This window comes from Chenopodium album, chromosome 12, assembly GCF_948465745.1.
Source record: "Chenopodium album chromosome 12, dcCheAlbu1.1, whole genome shotgun sequence".
Classification (NCBI taxonomy): domain Eukaryota; kingdom Viridiplantae; phylum Streptophyta; class Magnoliopsida; order Caryophyllales; family Amaranthaceae; genus Chenopodium; species Chenopodium album.
Window position 1 is genome coordinate 32,307,084 of NC_137845.1, and position 12,481 is coordinate 32,319,564.

Sequence of the window (12,481 nt, forward strand, 5' to 3'; positions counted from 1 at the left end):
CGACTTATTGTTATTAATTTTTCCTTAAAAGTTTACTAATTTGGCCATATTTCTTTGGTTGGTATGGTAATGTAGAGTAGTGAACTAATGATTTAGGATGAATTTGTTCATGTAGGCCTTTCTACATTAGTCATTGATTTTTTTTTTTTCCTTTGGAGACACACACTACTTAGCACATACAGTAGTATTTTAGGAAATTTTCAACAGAGTACTTTTTTTTTTTTTTCTTGTATTCACTTGACCATTTTTAATTAAGATCTGTACACAGATTAACAAAGAAGGCACATATTTGATATTTTCCTTCTCATCCATGTTCAAATTTACCATTACAACAAGCTGGGTTGTCCCTAAAACCCTCTACATTCTTTTCAATATATTTATCCTCGAGGTGAAGCTTTACTTGCCGTAATGCTAGACCTTGTCAAGGAACTCAAAATACTAGGCGCCACCCTCCCCCGTCTAAAGGAAAACTGAAGAACAGAGCTCATACTTGAGAGAAGCAAAAGCTATAGTTCTCAAAATATATTAGAGCGTATGGTTGCTGGGGGCAATAGTTTCTTCAAAAAGGGCGGTCGTTGAGGAAGCTTCATCTTGCATTCTACTCTGATTCACTTTCCATAGTCTCTAGTCCTTTCAATCCCCTTCGTTTTGGCTGCAAGATGTTCAGAGTTTAGCAAAACCCATCAAATTTGTGTTTTAACCAAGATTAGCCAACTAAGAAAAGAGCGTTAAACGAAAAATTATTGGTATTTACTCAAACTGTGCTTAGTGCTAACTTAGCCACAACTATGCCAACCAAGAACTAACATTGAAGAGAAATTATAGTTAAAAGTGTAATCTGTAAGAAACTGCTGCAAATTGGGTCTGTATAATTTAAAGGATACACTTGAGAACCTTAATGTAGGAAATGTATACATTTAAACTTTAAACAACTACAGCAACATATTTGATAATGATGTTGTGAAGTGTCATTTGGTTTCCCTATTAAAAAAATATCATCCAAAAAATGCCAAAAAACATTATTAAAACATGAACACCATCATCTCTAAGCATATTTGCTTTTCACTAACACCCCTTTTTTTTTAGCAAGGGAAGATAAGTTGCCTAAGTTCTGAACCGGGAGCGCCCGTAGTAGACTAATAGGGATTAAACACCTAACCTTAAAACAAAAGGTCCTATTCTTATTTCTTACTACTAAGCCAACACTTATGTGGTGAGATATAATCAGCGACGGTTGCATATAAATTTAAATCGGGAGAATAAATAATAAGAGTTAAGCATACATTATTAAGGACCTGAACTTTTGAGTTTTTCACCCTTAAATACCTCATATTTTTGTTTTCATCTTTAAGAACCTAAGGTTAGCATTTCAGACATTTAACTTACCATTAACCAAAGGTTGACTGTCAACCATAAGTTACATTTATTTATTTATTTTTTTTTTCGAAAGAACCATATGTTACTTGACTTCACTAAATTATCAGAATTTAAACTACATTAACAAAAACATATTCAGTGTAAAAATACTCCGTAATTGTTAACAAAATTACATAATTGTTTTCATTTTTTATTTCCCAAAAAATTCTTACTCTGCTTTTGCAAAGAATCATCAACAAAATTAGCCAAAATTATAATCATCTTATTCGACCTTCCTAACTATGCACCCCTGATTTATTAAAGGGAAAAAAAAAAAAAAAAAGGAAGATCGATGAAAATCGAAATGTGAATAAGAAGAAGTTGCTGTGAGAAGATTCAGTTGCTTAAGATTGATCAACCACATCAATTAATTTACAGTTTTATGTCAAAATAAAAAAAAATAAAAAAAATAAAAGTTAAGGAATTTGATATGAACCTAACTTATGTTAATTGAAGATTAAGCCAGTCTTGTAGTTGTTCTCAATACCAATATGATTAAATTTTAGAGGAAGATAAGTTTCGTCAGTCTTGCATTTTGGGGGTAAGTATGATTAAATTTTGTTCTCCAAAAAAAAAATTTAAGTCAATCACCATTTATATAAATTTTATAATAATAAAGTATTATAATTTAACTAAAAGGGACCCATTAATTTAACTAGTGTGGTTAAGTTTCACCGGTAAAGTATCAATAGGTCCTTAATGGTGAAAATAAAAATAAGAGGTCCTTAACGGTGAAAAGAGTAAAAGTTAAGGTCCTTTATATATGCTTAACTCTAAATAATAATATCTTGTTAAACTTCTTATATATATATATATATATATATATATATATATATATATATATATATATATATATATATATATATATTTTGAATAGGTGTTAAACTTCTTATATGGGTCCAAAGAAAAATGGCATGTTATTTTCCCTTTTATCTTGCATTATCCTTTGTCTTTTCCTTCTACCCAACTAAAAATTAATCATTCCCTTTACCAAAAATACGGTAGATTTTTGCTTCCCTTATGTAATCTTTTGTTTCTCAACTTTTACAACGGAAAACACGATAAACTAGCTCTAGGGGTGTACAATCAGTCTATTTTGTTTTCCTTTATTTTTTCATTTTTTTCATTTATTTAACAATAGGGAGGAAAATTTAAAGGCTTACTATTTAATTGGCACATAATAAATGGAGTTCATTTTTAAAAACTTCTACTCGTATTTTAAAATCAAAATTGCCATACGTCAAATGTGTTTCAACAAATCTCGAACAACCCTTAATTAAATAAACTTCATCTAAAACTAGTAACATTGGAATTAAAAACAACACTAAGACCCCGTTTACTTCACCTTATTTTTGCTGAATTGAAATTATTTTTACTGAAATGAAATTATTTTTTGCTGAACTGAAATTAGTTTTATTGAACTAAAATTATTTTTGCTAAACTAAAATTAATTTCACCGAAATGAAATTACATTTACTAATTTTCTATTATAATTCTTCTTTATAGTTAGGCCCCATCCTCTTCACCTTAATTTTGCCGAACTGAAATTATTTTTACTGAACTTAAATTATTTTTACTGAACTGAAATTACTTTTGCTGATTTTCTATTATAATTCTTTTTTAAGAAAACTGAATTTTACTGAACTGAACTTATTTTTATTAAACTAAAATTATTTTTCCTGAACTAAAATTAATTTTACTAAACTAAATTTATTTTTACTAAACTAAATTTATTTTTACTAAATTGAAATTATTTTTTAAGGTGAAGAGAATAGGATCTTACTGAATTTTACTCAACTAAACTTAATTTTTCTGAACTGAAATTATTGTTATTAAGCTGAACTTATTTTTCCTAAATTGAAATTATATTTACTGAATTAAACTTATTTATACTAAACTGAAATTATTTTTACTTAATATTATTATTTTAAGGTGAAATGAATCGGGCCTAAATCCGAAGAGAGAAAGTACAAGTACTTCGTATTACTCTATATTATGCATCCACTCCATCTGACTATCTGACCAAAGATAGATCGGCCATCCATTACTCTATATTATGCATCCACTCCATCTGACTATCTGACCAAAGATAGTTCGGCCATCCAACCAAAGATATCTATAATTTATACAAGTACTCCGTATTATCTTAAAATCCAACAACCCAAAACTCTCTTAATTAGTTGATATTCAAAGAAAGCAATAAAGACCTGGTCACTACCCACAATTCACGGGTGTATTAAACAAACAAGCAGCCGCACAACAAAAAAGGGAAAAAAAAAAATAAATAAATCTTTACCTTCTTGGCACTCTTTCTTTCTCTAACTTCATATCTTGCCCTCGTCAAATCAGAAAGCCAAAGACCTGGAAAACAATACTAGAACCACAAAATAAAAATGAGCAATTAAATTGAAAACTTGTCCTAAAATTAATAATATTCGAAATTAATTAATTCCAATTACAAGAAACAAATAGAATTACCTGAAGGGCTCTATCAACAGCCTTAGCCCTCTTTTTGGGTCTATGAGGTAGTTTAGTACCCTTCATTGCATAAAAATCATCTTCCTTTTCCTTTCTTGAAAGTGATAGGTAAATCCTTGGCCATTCAACCACTTCATTACCTCCTTTTTCGGTGTCCGCCATCGGAGACCGTGCCATCGAGGCGGCACCCCCACCACCGTGCTCATGGTCTACATGAGCTAATTCAACATGATGATTTCCATTGCTTGTATGGGGCGCTAAAGAATCATCTGATTTCACTTTCCTAATTGCCCCTGAAGATGATACCTTCTTATCATTCTTCTCGGTACAAGATGGGGATCGCTTCCCCACAGTAGATCTAGAAATCGGACGGCTACTACCACCGCCATTCCTCGACGGCGACGCGCTATGCATCACACCAACAACAGCAACAACAACAACAACAATTTAACAGCAGAATTTGTTTAAGACTGTTGGCCGCAACAATTTATAAATTACAGGTTACAGGAAAAGTTATATACACTTATATTATATATATATCCTTCTAAGAAAGCAAAAAACATACAACAGTGATTAGGATTAGTGTGTCTTTTTTATTTTTATCCACATGTAGAGGGTTAAAAAGGGTATAAACAAAGTAAATAACTAAAGAAATACTAGAATGAATACATCACACCCTAAGCCCCTAACCTTCTCCCTCAATTGCTGACAAGGGAGAAAATCACCATATATAGCTTAATAGCTGGAATTTGGAAATTTTAAGAAAAAACTTTTTATATTTTCAAATCATTATTATTTACGGAGTATTTTTTATTTATATACCCAATAAGCCCACTACCCCATCATCATAATAATGAGAATAGATTATAACAAAACTCTTCTTTTTAAGAGGGTATAATAGTCAATAAATCACCAATCTTCTCTAACCAGAAAAAAAAAAAAAAAAAAAAAAAATTATTAGATCCATCAATTATAGAGTTTACAAGATGAATCAATAAACCAAAAACCCATTAAATATTTTTCTAAGAAACTGATAATTACATTTTGAAAATTACCCTTATTAATCAATTCAAAACCAAGTTCTTATTATGAAAAATGAATGAAAGAAATCAAACAATAAATACCTATTTTTGGTATCTTTGTTATAGAGTAATCCTTGGTGTCGAACTCTGGTAGAACCACCAATTCTACTACCATTACTAGTAGAAATGGACGGAAAAGACGGCGGAGTTGGAATTGAATTTGGATGTGGAGGTGGCATTACATGATTATTACTACTTGTATGATGTTTGTCCAATACAACACTAACCATGGACCGACTTTCTGTCCTTGAACACCTCGATCTTTTATTCTGACCCCATTGTAGCAGCATATCACCACTACTTCCGCCTCCGCCGAGGCAGGCGTTGCTTCGGCTTGGGCTGCTTTCATGGCTCGGATTGACACCTGAAGAACTCGATGCGGCGGAGTGGTGATGGTGGTGATTGTTTTCATTTTGTTGATTTGTTTTTGGAGGAGATTTGTGTATTACTCCATTTCCTTCCAAACTGTTACTAGGTGATGTTGTAGTCGTCGTCACAGTAACAATATTTGCTATTCTTCCGTTTTCGCCGCCGCCGTTTTGATGATCTTCTTTACTTGATTTGAAGTTGTTTGTATTTGATTTTCTAATGCTATTTGAACCCAAATTATCTGGGCTCATTGTCTGATACCTGTAAAAATATATGTATTCATTATATTGAGTTGTTGAGCGAGATAATCTTGTAAGATCCGGTGAAACTATAAGATCTAATTGTAAAATTGCAACATAGAATGAGATTATACAGTAGTTACAACTATTTTTTTCACCTTATACTTATAATTTAATTCGTTCTGAAATCTTAAAATTGATCTCAAATTTGCCAATTCAGTTACAAAACATACAATTAGAAACATACTGCTAAATAATAATATGACAAATTTAGGGAAAAAAAAACACTCCATTAAAAAATTGAAAAGTTTTAGCAATTTGGTAGTTGTAATTTCCGCAAATTTGAGAAACAAACGAGCTTCAACTAAACTAACTAATAAGGAAAAGATGAAATTATAATAAGACGAAAAAACCATGAAAATAAATACTACTCAAATATTTTGTTACACCATGAATAATTTCTTGTTTTGAACACCAACAATTTGTCAGATCTCTTAAACTACCAAAGTGAATGAAAACTAAAATGAGAGAAAAATTTGAAAGTAAACAGAAAAACCGGAAGCATTACATTATAAATTAAACGAAGCCCAAATCGACATTAGATCTTCAACATGTGAACAATTTGACAAGAGTATGAATCGTGTATCGAGACGAGGAATTCATTCATAGTATCAAAGATCTTCTTCCCCTTGAATATTTCTACAAAAATAATTCAAAATTTGAGGACAAAAATAGCAGCAAAGTCGTGAATCTCAGTTTAAGGGGTTGAATTGTGGGAGTTTAAGAGGGAGGAGAGAGAAAGTAAGGTAAGTGAAGAGAAATAGAGAGAAGAAGAAAGAGAAGCTTGAGTTACAGAAATGGCGACAATTTAAGTATGATGATGTAGAGGGGGGATATAGTTTTGTCAACTACGAAGTATTATAAAGTTGTGGTGGTTGGTCATTTATGCCCTTTCTACTTGTTTCAATTTTCATAGGGTCAAGTATTGATTAGTGTTAACGTCAGCCCGTTTTTAAAAAACTCATTTTATTCATTGCAATATTCCTATTTTTTGGGTCCAACTCTTGGTTGGATTCGAAGATGGTTCGTCTCGTATTTGGGCTTTCAGTTATGGTTGCTATTAGACTTAGCACGGTCAATTTCGTTTCGATTTGTAATGAGTGGGTTTGTAACGGGATCACTTGATTTGTGGGGCAATTTGGTTCAATTTTTGGGTCCATTATGCAAATTAGGTTGTAAATGATTTGGGTCATAATTGGTTTGATTTGATATAGGTCATTTGGAAGCAGGTTCGGGTTCATACTGGTTTGGCTTATAACCGAATCGATGATTATATGGGCTGATTATCATCAGGTCCTTTCAATTCTGGTTTATTTTTATTTTTTTACAAGAAGAAAAGGGATTTCATTAATATAATATATCCAAACGACACTTACATATAAAACTTAAGAGATTAAAAATTTCAGCACAAGTACATAACACCTTAAAGTTAAATACATCACGGATTTGATCAACAATCGTCTTAATAAAAAACTTCATCTGAAACAATACAATATGTGAGTTAGCACTGATTCGACTTGAAATCCACTGATGTGTAGCCGTTTGAGTGAAAATACTCATTTGGTCCTCTAGATTCTTTTGAAGATTATGAAACCCTAGATCTTCAATTCTCGCCATACAAATAGAAAAAAAAAAATAAACACACGAGAAAAATCATAATCTAAAGATGAGATCTATTTATTGAAACCAATTAAAAGGTTTTTGAGACTTACCGCCTATGGACGTCATTCGAAGCGCACGTACGTAAGCATGTAGTGAATATGCTTGGCACTCGTAGGAAGTGAGAATTGACATTATACGATTTGGGACAAGGAAAATAGGGAGTCGTCAACAAGTTTTTAAGGAACTTGTAAAATGCTCACGGATCATTTAAGGCAGCCATGATTAAGGGTTTGTTTGGTTCAATATTAGTAAAGGGAAAGAAGAGAAAGGAAGGGAAGGGAAAGGAAGGTGTTATTATTTTTCAATATTTAGTTAATTAAAGAAAATGAAGGGAAGAGAAAGAAATTTTATAAAGGATAACTTTTATGTTTCTCTTTCTAGTCGAATCTCTCCAATTTTGGGAGGAAAGGAAAGCTAAAAATTTGTAAAGGAACTTTCCTCCCACTTCCCTTCCTTTCCTTTGAATTCTCATGTTATTAATTCAACCAAACATGGGAACATGATTAAAACTCTTTCCTTTCTTTTCTTTTCCTTTCAAATTCCTTCAACCAAAAAGGGCCTAAAGGACAACGATAGGAAACAACAATTGACTCGTGAAGGTTACACCCCATTCATAATACATGAGATTACTCACTTCATATGGTTCGGAACCAAGAAATGAGGATCAGGGATAATGGTACGAAGTGAGTAATGGAGTCATATATGCCCGTATTGGCCTTTACTCGATTCTTATAGTGAAAAGTATTTCCTGTGATCTCAAAGGCATACAAACAAAGATTCAATTTGCTCTAATCTATTATTAAGCTAAATTGGTTGAATGTTAATGCAACATATAATTCTAAAATATTGTGATCACTTGATTAAACAACAAGATTAAAAAGAAACCTAAACCGGTCATCCAAATTATCTTATTAGGCGTAGTATTCAATTGCATATTTCCTTTAAACATGCAATATGGTGATCATAAATATAAAAGAATCAACATCAACATTGGAAGCAATTCAGCAATAACAACAATGATTAGTATATGAAAAACATAACAAAAATCGTTAGAAATATAAAAGGAACAAAAGGCACATGATTCCTTACTTTGATTGCGTTTGCTTGCAAATATAAAACAATAAATGCGTTAGTAATTTCAAGAAAAATAATAAAAAAAAATAATAGCAATTAAATCAAATTAAACTAGAGTTGATTTGGGGCCAAACCCTCAAACAGTTCTACCTTTCACGCCTTGGTTTAAGTGAAGAACTTCAGGTAAAGTATAAACTCCGGGGAGTGCTCTGAGGAGGAATTTTGTGAAATAATAGGGAAGGTCGCACTAGTGTTTACACTAAAGCATAAGAAAGAAAGAGAGAATGATTTTGGTGCCCCGAGACTAAGAAATCAGCCTCGTATTTATAGAGGATATGAGTAGGGTGATGCACGAAACCCTAGATTTGAAAAGTGCCGCTGAGAAACCCTAGCAGATTGTCACATCACGGTAGAATTTGCCGTGACATGGAAGGGATTGTCGTGGCACGACATTTTTGTCTTGACACGACAAATCTGTTTTCTAGAAATCCGTCCAAATTCATTTTAACCTTTTCCTTAAGCATTAAGCACGTGATAATTAGGCGCCGTTTTAACTATTCCAAACTTATTTCAGTCTTAGGGTTTTATTATTTAGTAATCGGGCTTAATTAATAAATAAAACGAAATGAATTATAATGGATTTAAAATGGTTTGGGTTGAAATGCGGGTTAGACTATGCTTTGACCAAACATTTGGACTGATCTATTGACTGATTTGCAGGCTATATTTAACTGAATGTGGATTTTAAGCACTTTCGAGATTAGATACTCGACCCGACCAATAACGACAGTGAAAGGTTGTTCATCATCTGGTTTGGTTTTGGGGAGACATTTTTAGGTGTCTACAGAAGCCCCCACTTTGACCGAGTTGTTAGAAACATAAGTTTCGAAAACGATAATCAAAGTAGTCGATTGGGACGGAGAATGATTTAAGAGGTTCTCCGACCTAAATCACTCTGTATACGCCGATACCTGCAGAAAAACGTTAGTTCCACAAATAAAAGAGTGAAGAGATAGAATGCGTATCTGACACTAGTGTATTGGTAACAAATACGTTTGGTAGCTTTCTACGCCTCGAGAAATCCACCGGATGATAATTTTGTACGCCTCGGGAATTCTATTGTGAACTACTATGCCTCGAGCGATCCACTAAATGATGATTTTCCACGCCTCGGGGATTCTATTATGAACCACTACGCCTCGAGCAATCCACTAGATGATGATTTACCACGCCTCGGGAAGAATGATATGAGATAGTTTCCACGCCTTAGGAACCTTATCGTGAGCTCCTACGCCTCGAACAACTCACTTAATGGTGATCTTCCACGCCTTGAGAAGATTGATGTGTGATAGTTTCCTCGCCCTAGGAACCCTATTGTGAGCTCCTACGCCGCGAGTAACTTACAAGTGAAATTCTATACTCCGGGAATAACATTAAGTGTCCACGCCTTGGGACAAAATCACCAACTTCTACACCTTGAGAAGTGTGCAACGACCGAAAATTTTCCACGCCTCGAGAAAAGTTTGTCTGATGACGAGAAATTACAAGCCTTTACGCCTCGAGAAACTTGCAATGTGAATTGTCGACTTCTAGGCCTCGAGAAGTTTGCAACGACCAATAATTTTCCACGCATCGGGAAATGCTTGTCTGATGATGAGAAATTACAAGCCTCTACACCTCGAGAAACTTGCAACGTGAATCGTCGACTTATACCCCTTGACAAGTGTGCAACGACCGACAATTTTCCACTCCTCGGGAAAAGCTTGTCTAATGATGAAAATTTACAAGCCTCTACGCCCCGAGAAACTGGCAACATGAATTATCCTCGCCTCGAGAGATGATCATTGGGTGTTTGATAAATGTCTGATGATGATTGTTTGATTGTACTTGAGACCTGCAAAATAGAATTTGCAAAGGACTCGTATAGACAATGATTGACTTAACCAACTGACTTGACCAAGCTTAACTTGACACGACATGACATGTGTATGACTATTGACTGTGTGTGTATATGTACAGTTTGAGTGTGTGTGCAGAGACAAACAACTGAAAATGCAAAAAAAATTCGTCATTTTTTTGTCATGAGTGGAGGGTACTAACTTCCTCTCGAAAAAGAAAGACATAAAAAAATGAAGTAAGAGTTTACGAACTTCCCTCGATAAAAATTTTTAAAAAGTTTTTGAACTTCCCCAAAAGAAAAAAAAAGATAAAAAATTGAAGAAGTATTGTACTTCCACGCTGAAAAAAAATTGAAAAGTTTTTGAACTTCCCCAAAAGAAAAGACATGAAAAAGGGAAGAAGTTTTAAACTTCCTCGTTGAGCAAAGCGAGATGAATCGCATGGATTTTCTTCTTGAAAAATTGAATTGCTCATCTTGAAAATATTGTATCCATGATGAATATTCCTAGACCAGGAGGCTAAGGACAATTACATCATGTGACACGATCAATTAATGAACTTAGGTCATGAAGCTAAGCACAATATAATCGTAGTTTATTGTTGGTGTATGTTGCTTAGGTCAAGGAGCTAAACATCATATATAGTGTATGAAAAAACAATCTTGAACATCACTCAGGTTTGGAGGCTAAGGACGTGTACAATGGTGATTGTTGAGTAATGCATGAAATAATGAAATTTGCTTAGGTCAGGGAGCTAAGCACGATATGTAATGTATGCAATAGTGAATGTTACATAGGTCAGGGAGCTAATGACATCTTGATAAATGTACCTAGGTCAGGAAGCTAATTACATTTGTGATAATGATATCGAATGATGATGACCTTGCTGTATGTTGTCGTGAAGCATGCATGGTGTGGGAACAAGATTTTATGATAAGAGGTTCCTAAGGGAAGGATGATCATGAATATGTGTGTGAAGTATGTGAAAGTAATACTAAGGCTGGCAGCAAAGGCTATGGTGATAGAAATAGATGTGAGAAGAGTCAAAGATGATGACTCTTTAGGCTAGGTAAGTTAAGTGATGTGGGTTCAAGCCCCCAAGTCTAACTCTAGATAGATAGGGATTGATGGGTGTCATAAATGGCACCCATTTGATGAGTATTTAGGTTGTTTTTACCTTCTTTTCATAGCTTTTCTTCCTAATAAATGCTTAGTTTTATGCTTTGGCCTTTTGTTTTACCTTTTCTCTCTTATTTTGTGGTTTTGTGCATTTCTATGGTTTTTCTAGTCTTTTCTCCTTTATTTGCTCTCTTTTCATGGTTGTAGGTATTGTACGAGGTCCGGGTCTTGATATTGGTGGTTTACTAAGGTGGAAGATGCTTTTGGAGCAAGCTTATGGCAATAGGAAAGCTCAAGATGCAAAGAAGCAGATTCTTCAAGTTTTAGCTCTTGCGCTCTCAAGCCGCTCTCTCATGAAGGAGGGGTGTTGAACCCACTGTCAAGTGCTTTTGGATCTGCCTCCTTGGTGTCCATCATCATCATTCGGTGCTGACAAGAGGAAAATGTAGGTCGTTATCTACCTCTCCCTAGAGCCAAACCTAATTTGTAAACACTCGACCAACCTAATACAAGTATATGGTAAGTGAAGGGTCGAACCCAAAGGAATGAGTAGGAACGATGCTATAGCCTATGTCAAGCTAATTCGAAGAATATAAATGGTTGTGGTTGGTAACTAAAATGTCAAGAAGCTAGAAAAATCAAAGAATTCAATATGCTAGATACTAGGGATATAGGTTCCTGACGCAAGCTCAATGATTATGCTAATTTATAGATCACTCAATTGATTCAACATCACAAGGGACAAACAATAGTTGAAATCAAAGGAATCCAAAAGGCATCTTCTATAAGCCAAGCTAGGGTTCACTATGAATGGCTAACAAGGAAAATCACAATCAAATTCAATCAATTAAAGCAACTCTCAAATCAAGGGTTCATGTCATTGAAATTTGCAATGCAATCTAGATTAATCTTATAGGTTGATCACTCCTAGTTTAATTAATCACATGCACAACTATGTCAACCAATTTAATTGCAATAATCCAATCAATTTAGTATCATCAACTAGCAAAAATAATCAATCAAGCATGCTTCCCCTTCTCCCTAGCAACTAATCTAATCACTAATCATGGTGAAATTAAGGAAC

The 12,481-nt window shown here is 33.8% G+C and overlaps 1 protein-coding gene across 1 annotated transcript; it reads right to left on the minus strand.

Moving 5' to 3' along the window:
* Window positions 1-288: 288 nt before the first annotated feature.
* LOC145572312 (uncharacterized) lies at window positions 289-6,479 on the minus strand. Its single transcript, XM_081631302.1, has 5 exons — window positions 6,153-6,479; window positions 5,019-5,606; window positions 3,895-4,300; window positions 3,713-3,790; window positions 289-652 (listed from the first exon to the last, which is right to left on the minus strand). Coding segments are annotated over exons 1-5 (1,128 nt in total). The 5' UTR covers window positions 6,155-6,479; the 3' UTR covers window positions 289-598.
* Between the last annotated feature and the right edge of the window lie 6,002 nt (window positions 6,480-12,481).

Coding starts and splice junctions, on each gene's coding strand:
- LOC145572312 (XM_081631302.1), bottom strand. Junction 4,301..5,018: donor AACAAAGATACCAAAAATAG/GTATTTATTGTT, acceptor TGTGATGCATAG/CGCGTCGCCGTCGAGGAATG. Junction 653..3,712: donor AAAGAAAGAGTGCCAAGAAG/GTAAAGATTTAT, acceptor AACATCTTGCAG/CCAAAACGAAGGGGATTGAA.